At 38.7% G+C, this 13,789-nt stretch overlaps 1 protein-coding gene across 1 annotated transcript in view; it reads right to left on the reverse strand.

The window, feature by feature from the left end:
* Nucleotides 1-602: 602 nt before the first annotated feature.
* The window catches only part of sema5ba (sema domain, seven thrombospondin repeats (type 1 and type 1-like), transmembrane domain (TM) and short cytoplasmic domain, (semaphorin) 5Ba), a 104,031-nt gene continuing 90,844 nt past the window's right edge, over nt 603-13,789 (reverse strand). The window contains exons 20-23 of the mRNA XM_061926151.1: nt 9,604-9,732; nt 9,068-9,112; nt 7,336-7,541; nt 603-1,136 (exon numbers count right to left, since the gene is read on the reverse strand). Coding sequence (XP_061782135.1) covers nt 960-1,136; nt 7,336-7,541; nt 9,068-9,112; nt 9,604-9,732 — 557 coding nt within the window. The 3' untranslated portion in view covers nt 603-959. The remainder of the gene's footprint in view (nt 1,137-7,335; nt 7,542-9,067; nt 9,113-9,603; nt 9,733-13,789) is intronic.

Genomic DNA, 13,789 nt, shown 5'->3' on the forward strand with positions numbered 1-13,789 from the left:
TGTCCCTAATGTTCTGTCTGTGGGTGTCCCTAATGTTCTGTCTGTGAGTGTCCCTAATGTTCTGTCTGTGGGTGTCCCTAATGTTCTGTCTGTGAGTGTCCCTAATGTTCTGTCTGTGAGTGTCCCTAATGTTCTGTCTGTGGGTGTCCCTAATGTTGTGGCCAACAGTCAGAAGTTGACAAAATGATAAGAAATGCGCTGGAGGAAGATTACGCAATCTCCCCCAAATATGGTCTCCTTCCGCCTGTGGCAAGAAGAAGAAGAAGAAGAAGAAATGAAGGCGGAGTTACAAAGTGAGGAGGTTTATTTGAAGGACAAGTAGAAAAATAGAAGGTAGCAAAAGATTCACAGTCTGGAAGGCAGCGACACACCTGGTACCTTGCATAGAGAGGGGGCGGAGCCTCCTGTTGCCCACCTGGAAACATGACTCTTGTTTTTCTCCCTTTGACGGGGGGGGGGGGGGGGGGGACTCTGACCTCTGACCTCCACCAAGTCCAAAGAATAAAGACTAAAAGAGAGCAACTCACCTCCACACACACACACACACACACACACACACGTGCACGCGCACACACACACACGTGCACACATGCACACACACACACACACACGCACACACGCACACGTGCACACACACACGTGCACACGTGTGAAAACCATGGTGATGTTAGGTAATAAAAAGAAGAAGAAAGTCTATGCTAGCCTTGAAGGCAGCACGGCGGCCATATTTGATATGACCACAGTCGTGCTATTGAGTCGTCACACCTGGACAGGAAGTAAGAGTGCATGGATAGGCCCCGCCCACTGCTCCGTCCCATCAGGTATTTACAGTAGAGAGCCACGCCCCCTCGCTCGTCTCCTTGACCAAGTTTCTCTCCTGGCGGAAAGTTCCAGCAAAGTTCGCAGAAAACGGCCACCGAGCTGAGGGGGGCGGGGCTTATGGGGGAGGGGCGGGGCCCTCAGCTGTTGTTGGTGTGGTTGTACGTCCGACACGGTGAGGGCGGCGAGTTGGGCTGGTAGTCGAACTTGCCCAGGGCGGGGGGGTAGTAGGTGGTGGCGTAAACGTTGCTTGGTGGCAAAGATGGCGGGAACAAGTTGGAGCGCTCGTCCGGTAAAAGATTGTTCTTGTTCAGCGTCTGACAAAACAACACAAACATACCTTTAAACATACCTTACTCACCATTAAACATACCTTTAAACATACCTTACTCACCATTAAACATACCTTACTCACCATTAAACATACTTTACTCACCATTAAACATACTTTACTCACCATTAAACATACCTTACTCACCACTAAACATACTTTACTCACCATTAAACATACTTTACTCACCATTAAACATACCTTACTCACCACTAAACATACCTTTAAACATACCTTACTCACCATTAAACATACCTTACTCACCACTAAACATACCTTACTCACCATTAAACATACCTTACTCACCACTAAACATACCTTACTCACCATTAAACATACCTTACTCACCATTAAACATACCTTACTCACCTTTAAACATACCTTACTCACCACTAAACATACCTTACTCACCATTAAACATACTTTACTCACCATTAAACATACTTTACTCACCATTAAACATACCTTACTCACCACTAAACATACCTTTAAACATACCTTACTCACCATTAAACATACCTTACTCACCATTAAACATACCTTACTCACCATTAAACATACTTTACTCACCATTAAACATACCTTACTCACCATTAAACATACCTTTAAACATACCTTACTCACCATTAAACATACCTTACTCACCATTAAACATACCTTACTCACCATTAAACATACCTTACTCACCACTAAACATACTTTACTCACCATTAAACATACTTTACTCACCATTAAACATACCTTACTCACCACTAAACATACCTTTAAACATACCTTACTCACCATTAAACATACCTTTAAACATACCTTACTCACCATTAAACATACCTTACTCACCACTAAACATACCTTACTCACCATTAAACATACCTTACTCACCACTAAACATACCTTACTCACCATTAAACATACCTTACTCACCATTAAACATACCTTACTCACCTTTAAACATACCTTACTCACCACTAAACATACCTTACTCACCATTAAACATACTTTACTCACCATTAAACATACTTTACTCACCATTAAACATACCTTACTCACCACTAAACATACCTTTAAACATACCTTACTCACCATTAAACATACCTTACTCACCACTAAACATACCTTACTCACCATTAAACATACCTTACTCACCTTTAAACATACCTTACTCACCACTAAACATACCTTACTCACCATTAAACATACTTTACTCACCATTAAACATACTTTACTCACCATTAAACATACCTTACTCACCACTAAACATACTTTACTCACCATTAAACATACCTTACTCACCATTAAACATACTTTACTCACCATTAAACATACCTTACTCACCACTAAACATACTTTACTCACCATTAAACATACTTTACTCACCATTAAACATACCTTACTCACCACTAAACATACCTTTAAACATACCGTACTCACCATTAAACATACCTTACTCACCACTAAACATACCTTACTCACCATTAAACATACCTTACTCACCACTAAACATACCTTACTCACCATTAAACATACCTTACTCACCATTAAACATACCTTACTCACCTTTAACCATACCTTACTCACCACTAAACATACCTTACTCACCATTAAACATACTTTACTCACCATTAAACATACTTTACTCACCATTAAACATACCTTACTCACCACTAAACATACCTTTAAACATACCTTACTCACCATTAAACATACCTTACTCACCACTAAACATACCTTACTCACCATTAAACATACCTTACTCACCTTTAAACATACCTTACTCACCACTAAACATACCTTGCTCACCATTAAACATACTTTACTCACCATTAAACATACTTTACTCACCATTAAACATACCTTACTCACCACTAAACATACTTTACTCACCATTAAACATACCTTACTCACCATTAAACATACTTTACTCACCATTAAACATACCTTACTCACCACTAAACATACCTTACTCACCACTAAACATACCTTACTCACCACTAAACATACCTTACTCACCACTAAACATACCTTACTCACCATTAAACATACCTTACTCACCACTAAACATACCTTACTCACCATTAAACATACCTTACTCACCACTAAACATACCTTACTCACCATTAAACATACCTTACTCACCACTAAACATACCTTACTCACCATTAAACATACCTTACTCACCATTAAACATACCTTACTCACCATTAAACATACCTTACTCACCACTAAACATACCTTACTCACCACTAAACATACCTTACTCACCATTAAACATACTTTACTCACCATTAAACATACCTTACTCACCACTAAACATACCTTACTCACCACTAAACATACCTTACTCACCACTAAACGTACCTTACTCACCATTAAACATACCTTACTCACCATTAAACATACCTTACTCACCACTAAACATACCTTACTCACCATTAAACATACCTTACTCACCATTAAACATACCTTACTCACCACTAAACATACCTTACTCACCATTAAACATACCTTACTCACCATTAAACATACCTTACTCACCACTAAACATACCTTACTCACCATTAAACATACCTTACTCACCATTAAACATACCTTACTCACCACTAAACATACCTTACTCACCATTAAACATACCTTACTCACCACTAAACATACCTTACTCACCTTTAAACATACTTTACTCACCATTAAACATACCTTACTCACCATTAAACATACCTTACTCACCATTAAACATACCTTACTCACCATTAAACATACGTTACTCACCATTAAACATACCTTACTCACCATTAAACATACCTTACTCACCATTAAACATACCTTTAAACATACCTTACTCACCACTAAACATACCTTACTCACCATTAAACATACCTTACTCACCACTAAACATACCTTACTCACCATTAAACATACCTTACTCACCACTAAACATACCTTACTCACCACTAAACATACCTTACTCACCTTTAAACATACCTTACTCACCATTAAACATACCTTACTCACCACTAAACATACCTTACTCACCATTAAACATACCTTACTCACCTTTAAACATACCTTACTCACCACTAAACATACCTTACTCACCATTAAACGTACTTTACTCACCATTAAACATACTTTACTCACCATTAAACATACCTTACTCACCACTAAACATACTTTACTCACCATTAAACATACCTTACTCACCATTAAACATACTTTACTCACCATTAAACATACCTTACTCACCACTAAACATACCTTACTCACCACTAAACATACCTTACTCACCACTAAACATACCTTACTCACCACTAAACATACCTTACTCACCATTAAACATACCTTACTCACCATTAAACATACCTTACTCACCATTAAACATACCTTACTCACCATTAAACATACCTTACTCACCACTAAACATACCTTACTCACCATTAAACATACTTTACTCACCACTAAACATACCTTACTCACCACTAAACATACCTTACTCACCATTAAACATACTTTACTCACCACTAAACATACCTTACTCACCACTAAACATACCTTACTCACCATTAAACATACCTTACTCACCATTAAACATACCTTACTCACCACTAAACATACCTTACTCACCATTAAACATACCTTACTCACCATTAAACATACCTTACTCACCACTAAACATACCTTACTCACCATTAAACATACCTTACTCACCACTAAACATACCTTACTCACCATTAAACATACCTTACTCACCACTAAACATACCTTACTCACCACTAAACATACCTTACTCACCATTAAACATACCTTACTCACCACTAAACATACCTTACTCACCACTAAACATACCTTACTCACCATTAAACATACCTTACTCACCACTAAACATACCTTACTCACCATTAAACATACCTTACTCACCATTAAACATACCTTACTCACCATCAAACAAACCTTACTCACCATTAAACATACATTACGCACCATAACACATACGTTACCCACCATTAAACATACCTTACTCACCATAAACCACGTTACTCACCATTAAACATACCTTACTCACCATAAACCACTTTACTCACCATAAAACATACGTTACTCACAATAAACATATGTTATTTACCATAAAACATACTTTATTTACCATAAAACATAAGTTATTTACCATAAAACATATGTTACTCACCATAAAACATACGTTATTTACCATAAACGTACGTTACTCACCATAAACATACGTTATTTACCATAAAACGTAAGTTATTTACCATAAAACATACATTACTCAACATAAACATACGTTATTTATGATAAAATATACGTTACTCACTATTAAAACATACGTTATTTACGATAAAACATACGTTACTCACCATAAACATACGTTATTTACCATAAAACGTAAGTTATTTACCATAAAACATACGTTAGTCACCATAAACATACGTTATTTATGATCAAACATACATTACTCACTATTAAAACATACGTTATTTACGATAAAACATACGTTACTCACCATAAACATACATTATTTACCATAAACATATGTTACTCACCATAAAACATACGTCATCTATCACAAAACATGTTACTCACCATAAAACAAACATTATTTATGATAAAATATACGTTACTCACTATTAAAACATACATTATTTCCGATAAAACATACGTTACTCACCATAAACATACGTTATTTACCATAAACATACGTTACTCACCATAAAACATACGTTATTTACAATAAAACATACGTTACTCACCATAAAACCTATGTTATTTACCATAAACGTACGTTACTCACCATAAACATACATTATTTACCATAAAACGTAAATTATTTACAATAAAACATACGTTACCCACCATAAAACATACGTTATTTACCATAAAACATACGTTATTTACCATAAAACATACGTTATTTACAATAAAACATATGTTACTCACCATAAAACATACGTTATTTACCATAAACGTATGTTACTCACCATAAAAATACGTTATTTACCATAAAACGTAAGTTATTTACCATAAAACATACGTTACTCACCATAAAACATACGTTATTTATGATAAAATATACATTACTCACTATTAAAACATACGTTATTTACGATAAAATGTAAGTTATTTACCATAAAACATACGTTACTCACCATAAAACATACGTTATTTACAATAAAACATACGTTACTCACCATAAAACATACGTTATTTACCATAAAACATACGTTATTTACCATAAAACATACGTTATTTACCATAAAACATACGTTATTTACCATAAAACATACGTTATTTACCATAAACATATGTTACTCGCCATAAAAATACGTTATTTACCATAAAACGTAAGTTATTTACCATAAGACATACGTTACTCACCATAAAACATACGTTATTTATGATAAAATATACATTACTCACTATTAAAACATACGTTATTTACGATAAAATGTAAGTTATTTACCATAAAACATACGTTACTCACATAAAACATACGTTATTTACAATAAAACATACGTTACTCACCATAAAACATACGTTATTTACCATAAAACATACGTTATTTACCATAAAACATACGTTATTTACCATAAAACATACGTTATTTACCATAAACATATGTTACTCGCCATAAAAATACGTTATTTACCATAAAACGTAAGTTATTTACCATAAGACATACGTTACTCACCATAAAACATACGTTATTTATGATAAAATATACATTACTCACTATTAAAACATACGTTATTTACGATAAAATGTAAGTTATTTACCATAAAACATACGTTACTCACCATAAAACATACGTTATTTACAATAAAACATACGTTACTCACCATAAAACATACGTTATTTACCATAAAACATACGTTATTTACCATAAAACATACGTTATTTACCATAAAACATACGTTATTTACCATAAACATGTTACTCGCCATAAAAATACGTTATTTACCATAAAACGTAAGTTATTTACCATAAAATATACGTTACTCACCATAAACATACGTTATTTACCATACACATACGTTACTCACCATAAAACATATATAACATAGAATCAATATTGAACATAGGGATAAAAAGTATAAAGCTGCATATATTTATTATACTTCTCTTATTTCCTAAAACCTATTTGAAGTGATATCTCTTGTGGATGTTGTATCTTTCAGCACCTTGAACTCCATGGGCGTGTACTTCTCGTTCTTGGGCGTGCTGTTGCCTTTGTAGTTGAGGTGGTTGGGTGTGGTCGGGTGGATGACCGACGACTCCTGCGACGGCTGCTGGAAGCGTTGGTGGTACACGTAGACCAGGAAGGACAGAAGCCCCGCCCCCAGGAAGCAGGACACGCCCGTGGCGATCAGGTGGACCGAGGTGAAGGCTGGACCGCAGAAGAAGAAGAAGAAGAAGAACTTTATGTCAACATGAGAGCTGCAAGTCCACAAGAAGATAGACATGTTGGAACAATAAACACAACTCAACTCAAACTCAACTAAAAAATACTTTTGCTGCGGAACAACACCAGTAGCATGTAGCATGTAGCATTTAGCATGTAGCATTTAGCATGTAACGTGAACAACACCAGTCATGTTATGTAGCATGTAGCATTTAGCATGTAACGTGTACAACACCAGTCATGTTATGTAGCATGTAGCATTTAGCATGTAGCATGTAACGTGTACAACACCAGTCATGTTATGTAGCATGTAGCATGTAACGTGTACAACACCAGTCATGTCATGTAGCATGTAGCATTTAGCATGTAGCATTTAGCATGTAACGTGAACAACACCAGTCATGTCATGTAGCATGTAGCATGTAACGTGTACAACACCAGTCATGTCATGTAGCATGTAGCATTTAGCATGTAGCATTTAGCATGTAACGTGAAAAACACCAGTCATGTCATGTAGCATGTAGCATTTAGCATGTAACGTGAACAACACCAGTCATGTCATGTAGCATGTAGCATGTAACGTGTACAACACCAGTCATGTCATGTAGCATGTAGCATTTAGCATGTAGCATTTAGCATGTAACGTGAACAACACCAGTCATGTCATGTAGTATGTAGCATTTAGCATGTAACGTGAACAACACCAGTCATGTCATGTAGCATGTAGCATGTAGCATGTAACGTGAACAACACCAGTCATGTCATGTAGCATGTAGCATTTAGCATGTAACGTGTACAACACCAGTCATGTCATGTAGCATGTAGCATTTAGCATGTAACGTGAAAAACACCAGTCATGTCATGTAGCATGTAGCATTTAGCATGTAACGTGAACAACACCAGTCATGTCATGTCATGTAGCATTTAGCATGTAGCATTTAGCATGTAACGTGAAAAACACCAGTCATGTCATATAGCATGTAGCATTTAGCATGTAGCATTTAGCATGTAACGTGAAAAACACCAGTCATGTCATGTAGCATGTAGCATTTAGCATGTAACATGAACAACACCAGTCATGTCATGTAGCATGTAGCATTTAGCATGTAGCATTTAGCATGTAACGTGTACAACACCAGTCATGTTATGTAGCATGTAGCATGTAACGTGTACAACACCAGTCATGTCATGTAGCATGTAGCATGTAGCATTTAGCATGTAACGTGAAAAACACCAGTCATGTCATGTAGCATGTAGCATTTAGCATGTAACGTGAAAAACACCAGTCATGTCATGTAGCATTTAGCATGTAGCATTTAGCATGTAACGTGTATAACACCAGTCTTGTCATGTAGCATGTAGCATGTAGCATTTAGCATGTAGTGTTTAGAGCTAGCATGTAAGATGTACTCTGTAGCAAATAACATGCAGCATGTAGCATGTAGCATGTAGCGTGTACATAGCATGCATGGGAACAAAGGTGATGACAGCTAGCTCCCTAACACACTTACCTCCGCAGTGTTGGTCCTTATCAAAGCCTGACGCAGGCAGGATGACTGTGGAGAGTACAGGAACAGGAACCATGAGACACACATGCAGGAACAGGAACCAGGAGAGGAGACACACATGCAGGAACAGGAACCAGGAGAGGAGACACACATGCAGGAACAGGAACCAGGAGAGGAGACACACATGCAGGAACAGGAACCAGGAGAGGAGACACACATGCAGGAACAGGAACCAGGAGAGGAGACACACATGCAGGAACAGGAACCAGGAGAGGAGACACACATGCAGGAACAGGAACCAGGAGACACACATGCAGGAACAGGAACCAGGAGAGGAGACACACATGCAGGAACAGGAACCAGGAGAGGAGACACACATGCAGGAACAGGAACCAGGAGAGGAGACACACATGCAGGAACAGGAACCAGGAGACACACATGCAGGAACAGGAACCAGGAGAGGAGACACACATGCAGGAACAGGAACCAGGAGAGGAGATGGTGATGTTTGATGGAGACATGAAGAGGAGAGGACTCACCTGCTATGTCGTTACAGTTCCTGCGCTGAGTGGTGTTCCCCAGGCAGGGGGCGCCACCGCACACTCGACTCCTCATCTGAACTCCCGAGTCGTCGCAGGCCGCCCACAGAGACCACGCCATCCAGCCGCCTGCACGCAAACAACACCACGTGACCACCTGCCCGGGCGCCATCCCCGCCTCCTAGGACCCGAGAGAAGCGTCGCCATGCCAACGAGCGTCAGGGGGGATGTTTGCCTCCTGAGCCTCGCTGTGGTTTGCCAGAGACCATCAGCAGGTGGCAAACAACTGATCCAAGAGGAACCACTTGGGAACCAGCGGGGAACACACAACCCTACACCAGAACCTTTGTTTTGTTTGGTCTCCTCAAGGTTTACCTCCACCTGTCAGTGCCTGGACCTGGACCTAGACCTGGACCTGGACCTGTATCTGCTCCCTTCTGGTCCAACACGCATCTACAACCACAGATTCCACCCTGGGATCTACAAACCCCGTTTCCATATGAGTTGGGAAATTGTGTTAGATGTAAATATAAATATAAATATATATATATATTTTTTGTGTGCAAATAATCATTAACTTTAGAATTTGATGCCAGCAACACGTGACAAAGAAGTTGGGAAAAGTGGCAAAAAAGACAGAGAAAGTTGAGGAATGCTCATCAAACACTTATTTGGAACATCCCACAGGTGTGCAGGCTAATTGGGAACAGGTGGGTGCCATGATTGGGTATAAAAACAGCTTCCCGAAAAATCAAGTCTTTCACAAGAAAGGATGGGGCGAGGGTCACCACTTTGTCAACAAATGCGTGAGCAAATTGTTGAACAGTTTAAGAACAACGTTTCTCAAAGTGCAATTGCAAGGAATTGAGGGATTTCAACATCTACGCTCCATAATATCATCAAAAGGTTCAGAGAATGTGGAGAAATCACTCCACGTAAGCGGCATGGCCGGAAACCAACATTGAATGACCGTGACCTTCCATCCCTCAGACGGCACTGCATCACAAACCCACATCAATCTCTAAAGGATATCACCACATGGGCTCAGGAACACTTCAGAAAACCACTGTCACTAAATACAGTTGGTCGCTACATCTGTAAGTGCAAGTTAAAGCTCTACTATGCAAAGCCAAAGCCATTTATCAACAACACCCAGAAACGCCGCCGGCTTCTCTGGGCCCAAGATCATCTAAGATGGACTCATGCAAAGTGGAAAAGTGTTCTGTGGTCTGACGAGTCCACATTTCAAATTGTTTTTGGAAACTGTGGACGTTGTGTCCTCCGGACCAAAGAGGAAAAAAACCATCCGGATTGTTATAGGCGCAAAGTGTAAAAGGCAGCATGTGTGATGGTATGGGGGTGTATTAGTGGCCAAGGCATGGGTAACTTACACATCTGTGAAGGCACCATTAATGCTGAAAGGTACATACAGGTTTTGGAGCAACATATACTGCCACCTAAGCGCCGTCTTTTTCATGGACGCCCCTGCTTATTTCAGCAAGACAATGGCAAGCCACATTCAGCACGTGTTACAACAGCATGGCTTCGTAAAAAAAAAGAGTGCGGGTACTTTCCTGGCCCGCCTGCAGTCCAGACCTGTCTCCCATCGAAAATGTGTGGCGCATTATGAAGCGTAAAACACGACAGCGGAGACCCCGGACTGTTGAACGACTGAAGCTCTACATAAAACAAGAATGGGAAAGAATTCCACTTTCAAAGCTTCAACAATTAGTTTCCTCAGTTCCCAATCGTTTATTGAGTGTTGTTAAAAGAAAAGGTGATGTAACACAGTGGTGAACATGCCCTTTCCCAACTACTTTGTCACGTGTTGCAGCCATGAAATTATAAGTTAATTATTATTTGCAAAAAAAAAAAATCAAGTTTATGAGTTTGAACATCAAATATGTTGTCTTTGTAGCATATTCAACTGAATATGGCTTGAAAAGGATTTGCAAATCATTGTATTCCGTTTATATTTACATCTAACACCATTTCCCAACTCATATGGAAACGGGGTTTGTACATCCATACAGGTCTACACTCAAGGGTCTACATCCATACAGGTCTACACCCAAGGGTCTACATCCATACAGGTCTACATTCAAGGGTCTACATCCATACAGGTCTACATTCAAGGGTCTACATCCATACAGGTCTACACCCAAGGGTCTACATCCATACAGGTCTACATTTAAGGGTCTACATCCATACAGGTCTACACTCAAGGGTCTACATCCATACAGGTCTACACTCAAGGGTCTACATCCATACAGGTCTACATTTAAGGGTCTACATCCATACAGGTCTGCACTCAAGGGGCTCAAGGCCTGTCCCCTCTAAATCCAAGCACCAGATATATCTGTCCCCTCCTAAAGCACTAAGAGCTGAAGTTGTTACTCATGTGATTATGTCTCCATATTCATGTCCCCTCTTAAAACTAATTGATTAAGTTTATTCTTTGTTTCTCTATCTCTCCCCTCTTAAACCATGTATGTGTTGTCTTTTTGTTGTCCCCCCTTACACCAAGTATGTGTTGTCTTTTTGTTGTCCCCTCTTAAACCAAGTATGTGTTGTCTTTTTGTTGTCCCCTCTTAAACCAAGTATGTGTTGTCTTTTTGTTGTCCCCTCTTAAACCAAGTATGTGTTGTCTTTTTGTTGTCCCCTCTTAAACCAAGTATGTGTTGTCTTTTTGTTGTCCCCTCTTAAACCAAGTATGTGTTATCTTTTTGTTGTCCCTTCTTAAACCAAGTATGTGTTGTCTTTTTGTTGTCCCCTCTTAAACAATGTATGTGTTGCCTTTTTGTTGTCTCCTCTTAAACCAAGTATGTGTTGTCTTTTTGTTGTCCCCTCTTAAACCAAGTATGTGTTGTCTTTTTGTTGTCCCATCTTAAACCGTGTATGTGTTGTCTTTTTGTTGTACCCTCTTAAACCGTGTATGTGTTGTCTTTTTGTTGTCCCCCTTACACCAAGTATGTGTTGTCTTTTTGTTGTCCCCTCTTAAACCAAGTATGTGTTGTCTTTTTGTTGTCCCCTCTTAAACAATGTATGCGTTGCCTTTTTGTTGTCTCCTCTTAAACCAAGTATGTGTTGTCTTTTTGTTGTCCCTTCTTAAACCAAGTATGTGTTGTCTTTTTGTTGTCCCCTCTTAAACCAAAAATGTGTTGTCTTTTTGTTGTCCCCTCTTAAACAATGTATGTGTTGCCTTTTTGTTGTCTCCTCTTAAACCAAGTATGTGCTATCTTTTTGTTGTCTCCTCTTAAACCAAGTATGTGTTGCCTTTTTGTTGTGCCCTCTTAAACCATGTATGTGTTGTCTTTTTGTTGTCCCCTCTTAAACCATGTATGTGTTGCCTTTTTGTTGTCTCCTCTTAAACAAAGTATGTGTTGTCTGTTTGTTGTCCCTTCTTAAACCAAGTATGTGTTGTCTTTTTGTTGTCCCCTCTTAAACCGTGTATGTCTTGTCTTTTTGTTGTCCCCTCTTAAACCATGTATGTGTTGTCTTTTTGTTGTCCACTTTTAAACCATGTATGTGTTGTATTTTTGTTGTCCCCTCTTAAACCAAGTATGTGTTGTCTTTTTGTTGTCCCCTCTTAAACCAAGTATGTGTTGTCTTTTTGTTGTCCGATTTTAAGTCTGTCTATTCTTAAATCAAGTGAAAAATACAATGTAATAAAATCAATTAAAGTGATCAGCATGAACAAGTAAAGAACACAATAAAAGAACACAATATAAAGAACACAATATAAAGAACAATTGAGGAGTAGTTGTGACACTGAATGATACTGATAAAGTGTGTTCACTCCAACATTTATGTAGTAGAGCAAAGTTGTGTTGTGTTGTGTCAAACTGACCATCAGTTGTGTTGTGTTGTGTTGTTGTGTCAGGCTGACTGTCACAGGTGTGTGTGTGTGTTGTGTTGTGTTGTGTCAGACTGACTGTCACAGGTGTGTGTGTGTTGTGTTGTGTCAGACTGACCATCAGTTGTGTTGTGTTGTGTTGTGTCAGACTGACCATCAGTTGTGTTGTGTTGTTGTGTCAGACTGACCGTCACAGGTGTGTGTGTTGTGTTGTGTCAGACTGACCATCAGTTGTGTTGTGTCAGACTGACCGTCAGTTGTGTTGTGTTGTGTTAGACTGACCGTCACAGGTGTGTGTGTTGTGTTGTGTCAGACTGACCATCAGTTGTG

Source organism: Nerophis lumbriciformis, linkage group LG31 (genome assembly GCF_033978685.3).
Source record: "Nerophis lumbriciformis linkage group LG31, RoL_Nlum_v2.1, whole genome shotgun sequence".
Taxonomy (NCBI): Eukaryota; Metazoa; Chordata; class Actinopteri; order Syngnathiformes; family Syngnathidae; genus Nerophis; species Nerophis lumbriciformis.